The sequence below is a fragment of the Mercenaria mercenaria genome, chromosome 12, assembly GCF_021730395.1.
Source record: "Mercenaria mercenaria strain notata chromosome 12, MADL_Memer_1, whole genome shotgun sequence".
Lineage (NCBI taxonomy): Eukaryota > Metazoa > Mollusca > Bivalvia > Venerida > Veneridae > Mercenaria > Mercenaria mercenaria.
Genome location: NC_069372.1, coordinates 2,825,203 through 2,831,907, shown reverse-complemented (window position 1 = coordinate 2,831,907; position 6,705 = coordinate 2,825,203). Strand labels below are relative to the sequence as shown.

The 6,705-nt window shown below is 33.4% G+C and overlaps 1 protein-coding gene across 1 annotated transcript in view; it reads left to right on the top strand.

Annotated features, from left to right (window-relative positions):
• The first annotated feature begins 338 nt into the window (after positions 1-338).
• Positions 339-6,705, top strand: part of LOC123533978 (dCTP pyrophosphatase 1-like) — a 30,360-nt gene continuing 23,993 nt past the window's right edge. The window contains exons 1-2 of the mRNA XM_045315990.2: positions 339-379; positions 760-798. Coding sequence (XP_045171925.2) covers positions 378-379; positions 760-798 — 41 coding nt within the window. The 5' untranslated portion in view covers positions 339-377. The remainder of the gene's footprint in view (positions 380-759; positions 799-6,705) is intronic.

Sequence of the window (6,705 nt, the reverse complement as noted above, 5' to 3'; positions counted from 1 at the left end):
GTTTTGAAAAAACAATACGGACCTGGAAGCAATGCACATGTCAAACTGTTCTTGATCACCTTTCTCATGGCTCATTGTCACAGAAGCAAAATTTTTTTCAAAATGGCTTTTTGTCATTTTTTTCCTAAGAAAACATTATAATTGTAGTAAATTTAAGTGCATATGGCTCATGGATCCATACTGTATCCTAGGTACGTTACTGCCACCTGTGTCTGTATACTGTTCTAATTCTCCGAAACCTCACTGTTTTAACTTTGCAAAATCCTTTTCTCCTTTATTTTATTCTTTTCTCTAAATCAATATCCGTTGAGTTTATTTTCCTTCAATTCTTCAAAGGAGATAGTCCGCGAAATTCCAAATTTCGACCCACACGTGAAATTCATAATTTTATCATGACATCACAGTACATTAGGGGTTCTAATTGACCAATCAGAGAGCTGCATTTTCGAGTACCTGCCAGTTTCCACTTGGGTATAATGGAGTATATTTACAATGAACATATAGTGACTTTAGAAATAAATATCACACTATTTCAGTAATCAAATTAAGATTTTTCACTGCACATGCCCCAGATGATGCTCCAAACAACAAAACTTTGAAGTTTCACTGAAATATTATATCGATTTAATACCTTTATTTTAGTTAAAAGTTTGAGATTTTACACAGGGAGTCTATGATAAAGTCCGAGTAAAATGTAATCAATACCCAAGTGAAATTAGTATCATTCCACAATGTTTTGGACATGTTGAAATTATGAATGGCTTTTAAATTCAGTGATGAACCTTCTCTTGAAAAAATGTAACTTTATTTTATTTTCCTCAGGCACAGTTAAGTTAATTGTTAACAGTAATTCAATGTCGACCTGCTGGAGATCCCTTTGTCACTTTTTTTTTTTTTTTTTTGCACCTGTGATTAAGGGGACGCATATTGCTACATTCACAGTTCATACAGCAATGCGGAAGGGGTGCATATTCAAGAAATCGATGGTGGGAAAATAAAAAACATATTCCTAAACTGATATAATACTGATGGACACCTGTAATATTCAGTATTTTGTGGATAAGGACGTGGTACTATGAATGTAATAGGAAAACAGAGGTCTTTGTGAAAGTACATTCAACACAAAATATTAAGCTTTTGTATAAGGAAAATACAGGTTTTTTACAATAACAGTGTTCCAAATAATGTTGAAGGGATGAGATTTTCTTTCTAACACACCAGGTTTGCTTAAACATGTAAAAATTTAACGCCACGTCTGTTCATCTCGGGATGGACACCATATTTCTCATTGATAAAAAATGTAAACAAAAAAATCAGAGTGGGATTAGCATTGCATGGGCATAACATGACATTCTACACAATGAATACCTTAGAACAGATATCTAAGATGCTACACAGGTCAGGCGGGTTAAATGCATAATGTCGATCACTTGAATTTCATCTTGAAAAGGTGGTTAATTTTAGTTTGTTTACATGGTTTTTAATTTTCCCACGACTTCTCGGCGATTCACTGCAAAGGTATTACTGCGCCGGACGAAAGGTAACTCTGATAAACAACGGGAGACAACTTAGGTGTCAGCACGTGTACGATTTTTAAAAATACATGTCAATGATAATAATTTCTTATCAAATAGTGAATCCTATTCAGATATTCGTCTTTAATATTAGAAAATTATTAATTTCTGTGGACATTTGTCAAAAAAATTACTTACAGTGGACTACTTTGCGCATCAAATTGGTTTCCGCTTCAGTTGTCAGTCAGGGGTGTAACTGTTTTAAGTTATGTAACCTATTTCAGTTACTTATTCAAGCATTTTATAACCTGTATTAGTTATAAAATATTGTTAACTCGGGTAAGTTATTCAATAAAAGTCTTTTTGCTCTTCTTACAAAGTGACCTTTATAGTGAAATTAGTAGCAAACTGTGATTAATCAAATTCTCTTTTAGTCTGATCATGACCTGATAAGCATAATGGGATGTTAAGAGTTTTATAGCTTTAAAACTCTTGCGTAAAACTTTATCAGCCTTGCGTAAAATTTTTTACTGCAGAGCTGGAAAGATAAAACGTCAAGGATTCAGGTAATAATAGCATTAGTCACATTCAAAATACGGAATTGGCACAGGAGGGCTTTATAATATTTTATGATAACTGAAACAAGTTATGAAAGTATAAGCAATAACTCAAATGGGTTATAAACTGCGATAACTTTAAACAGTTACACTCCTGACTGGTTGTGAGGCACTTCCGTTATACTTTTTGACAACAATAACAAAACACAAAATGAATCAATAAAGTCACTTATAAACCGACTGCTACTTAAATCAGTGTAAGTAAAGTTGTTGTTACAACATTATACATGTTCGTTACCAGTGATTTTTTTTGCGCCGATTTGACTCCGAAATTCGGCGTCTTCCCAACTGACAAAAATGGTCAAAATTCCCAAAAAATGCTTAAAAATTCCCAAAAACGAGATGATTTTTCCCAATTAGATTGATTTCTTGTGAAAGTTTAACTAAAATGATGCAAATAATCATAAAAATTCTGACTCTAATTATGGTTTATTCGCAGAATTTTGTTGCCAACTCGAAGTGCGTTGTTTACATAAAACGGGTCACGGCATAGTACGGCATTTAGTATGACTTTCATCACGGTCGCTAAAGGTTTCATGCGTCAAAATGAGTCGGAAAAACAATTGTTAGAAACTTACCTAAATTATCGAAAAATGTCGCATAATTCCAAATATTATAATAAGAAAATAAAATTTAAACACGCCATCGGTACTCCGGACATTCGAACATCTGTTGGTAAAGTTAAAGAGAAATTAAATTCAAATCAAACGTCAGAAAAGCAAATTGATCTGTCCAAGAAATCTGAGTCCCCACAAAATGACCCTCAGAAATCAACAGAAGCTTATGGTGACCCTAAGCTATCTGAGCCATCAGATTCTGTGACATCAGAAAATAACCTGTCTGTCCTGTCTGTTCAACCTCAGTGCATATTTGAATGAAATAAATTTACCTTAAAACAAAACTTTTCAAAATGATTTCTTTATTAATATTAAGGTTTGTTAATTTTTCCCAATTTTGAAGGTTATCGCGCTAAAAATTCCCAATTGAAAAGGCATGGGCTGTTGCCAAAAAAAGTAAAAAAATCACTGGTTACGTTATGAGATAAAGTTTATCTTGAACTGCATAATCCATTAATTACGTTTAGATGATATTGCATTTACAACTTATTTGACCCCGTTTTTTTACGTGAATGACAGCATTCATAACAGAGTTATGAAAAGTATGGTGGAGAATTCAAAGACAAATTATAAATGACATTAAAGTGAGGATAACTGTATATTCGTCCAGTTTTGATCATTGACATTCCTGCTGTGTATTAGTAACTTTTGTGAACAAGACTAGAATGTTGCTTTTGCACATATACACATTGATTGGACCTCTCAACCAAATTTCATACCTTATTTTAGGGATTTTTAAGACAATACATTTTCAAAAGTTTGTTGAATGTGTTTTGATATTTAAGTGCATTGTAGTTCATGAATACCAAGTTAAAAATTAATAATGGCAACATTTCTAGGCCTTTATTGTAAGCCACTAGACTTCTATAACGGTAAATGTTTAATGTATTCAGGGGAATATACTCTTTTAGTTTTGGAATGTGGCATTCCTTGACCACCGTATCTTTTCTTATGCACTAATTTGTAAACAAACTAAATAATGTGTTTTAGCTCACATATGCGAAATGAAAAGCAAGACAGTGAACTTATTTCACATTCTTTCTTTAAATTAGAATCTGTAGGACATTGATAAATGTTTGGACAAAGTGAAGCACTGTTATTTTCGCACCAAAAAGTCTTAATTGTTGACTTTGAATGTACACAAGAAGTCTTATGTAATTCAACAATAACTTTCTTGTTTCAGTTTTTCTCATTTTTATTTTAGTGAGCAATCCTTTGTGTACTTATAACAGTTGAAACAGTATTCATTTCATTTACCAAAACCTTGTACTTTTTTGCAGGTAAATTTTATAATACCCCACCCACTTTTTTTCTAATTTCAAAGTATGCGTCCCCTTAAGTTTAATGACATATTTTTGAGTCCTAGAGCCATAATTATGAAAAAAAAATCATACTAATATAACTACTCCCTAGACAAGCCTGGGTTTTTACCCTGCAGAAGCTATGTTTTCAACTACTTTCTTTACATGGCTAGGAAAAAATACAGCTATTTTCCCATTCAAACATTGCATTCAGTTATTCAAATGAATCGACTTTTGAAATTGGCAGTGGCTACGATTACGGTACCGTAATCCTAGCCTCCGGTTCTAGGATTACGGAAGTTCCGTATTCCTAGACTATCCTATGAGGATAGGCTAGGATTACGGAAGTATTTTAAGAGGCATAAAGTATATGTTAGGACACGCATAAATGATGTTGTAAACTTACTTATTTCACTTAATTTTTCATGCCTGCCTTATTATTTCGTGTTTTCTATCCGCCGTTTTGGGTTAGTATAATCTTAATGGCGGCGCGCGGAAATATATTAGAAATATGAGTGTCAAAGTTAGATTTAAAAAAAAATTCTATACTTTGAATTTTATGATTTATAAACATATATTGTATGTTATTAAAGACCATTTGTGTTGACTTGATGAAAAAAATGCAGGTATATAGGAAACATAGATAATTCTATAATATTTCCGTGCGCCGCCATTAAGATTATACTAACCCAAAACGGCCGATCGATAGCAGGAAATATTAGTGAAATTAAGTGAAATGAGTAAGTTTACAATGTCATTTATGCATGTACTAACATAAAGGTTTGATGCCTCTTAAATACTTCTGTAATCCTTGCCTATTCTCATAGGGTTGTCTAGTAATACGGAACTTCCGTAATCCTAGAACCGGAGGCTAGGATTACGGTACCGTAATCGTAGCCACTGCCTTTGAAATTACCTCAACATATTTTCATATATTTATCTGTTTTTCGACATCGTACCGAACAATACTAACAGCGAATCCAAAGTCTAACAATATCGCGTAACAACAAATAAAGATGTAAGCAGTCAGTAAAATCAACGTTCTGTACCATTCGCGAACAAAACAACCATTGCAATATGAGTTTTAACTAAAAACTACAAACTAACTGCCAAGGTACAAACTAACTGCCAAGGTTGTGTTTACATAGCACCAACATCAGCCATAATCCTTGTTTCAAATTCAAACTTTTTTTCTTTCTAAAATATCTAACCGCTACCATTTTGCTTCGTACGTCATATGTTTGCACATACGCACTCTAATTGGCTCACTATTTTTAGCTCGACTATACGAAGTATAAGGAGAGCTATCCTACTCGCCCCGGCGTCGGCGTCTTTCCGCGTCTCCACCTTGGTTACAGTTTTGGTGCACTTTCTCTTTTTTCATCATATCTCTGTAATTACTTGATGGATTTGATTCAAATTTGAAATACTTATTCCTTATCATCATCCACATCATCTGACATAAGGGCCATAACTCTGGCACCAATATTTCATGAATTATCCACCCTTTTCGCTTAGATTTTCAGGTTAAAGTTTTGATGCACTTCCACTCTATCTCTGTTATTACTGAATGGATTTGATTCAAACTTAAAATAGTTGTTCAGCATCATCACCCACATCATATGAGACAAGGTGTATAACTCTGGCACCATTTTTTCATGAATGATTCCCCCTTTTTACTTAGAATTTCAGGTTAAAGTTTTGGTGCACTTTCACTCTACCTCTGTTATTACTGAATGGATTTGATTCAAACTTAAAATAGTTGTTCAGCATCATCACCCACATCATATGACACAAGATGCATAACTCTGGGACCATTTTTTCATGAATTATTCCCCCTTTTTACTTAGAATTTCAGGTTAAAGTTTTGGTGCACTTTCACTCTACCTCTGTTATTACTGAATGGATTTGATTCAAACTTAAAATAGTTGTTCAGCATCATCACCCACATCATATGACACAAGATGCATAACTCTGGGACCATTTTTTCATGAATTATTCCCCCTTTTTACTTAGAATTTCAGGTTAAAGTTTTGGTGCACTTTCACTCTACCTCTGTTATTACTGAATGGATTTGATTCAAACTTAAAATAGTTGTTCAGCATCATCACCCACATCATATGACACAAGATGCATAACTCTGGCACAATTTTTCATGAATGATTCCCCTTTTTACTTAGAATTTCAGGTTAAATTTTTATGCACTTTCACTCTATCTCTGTTATTACTGAATGGATCTGATTCAAACTTAAACAATTGTTCAACATCATTACCCTTATCATATGATGCAAGGTGCCTAACTCTGGGACCATTTTTTCATGAATTATTTCCCCTTTTTACTTAGAATTTTAGGTTAAAGTTTTGATGCACTTTCACTCTGTCTCTGTTATTACTGAATGGATTTGATTCAAACTTAAAATAGTTGTTCAACATCATCACCCACACCATATGATGCAAGGGGCATAACTCTGGCACCAATTTTTTATTAATTATTCCCCCTTTTTACTTAGAATTTTAGGTTAAAGTTTTGATGCACTTTCACTCTGTCTCTTACTGAATGGATTTGATTCAAACTTAAAATAGTTGTTCAGCATCATCACCCACACTATATGACACAAGCTGCACAACTCTGGCACCAATATTTAATGAATTATGC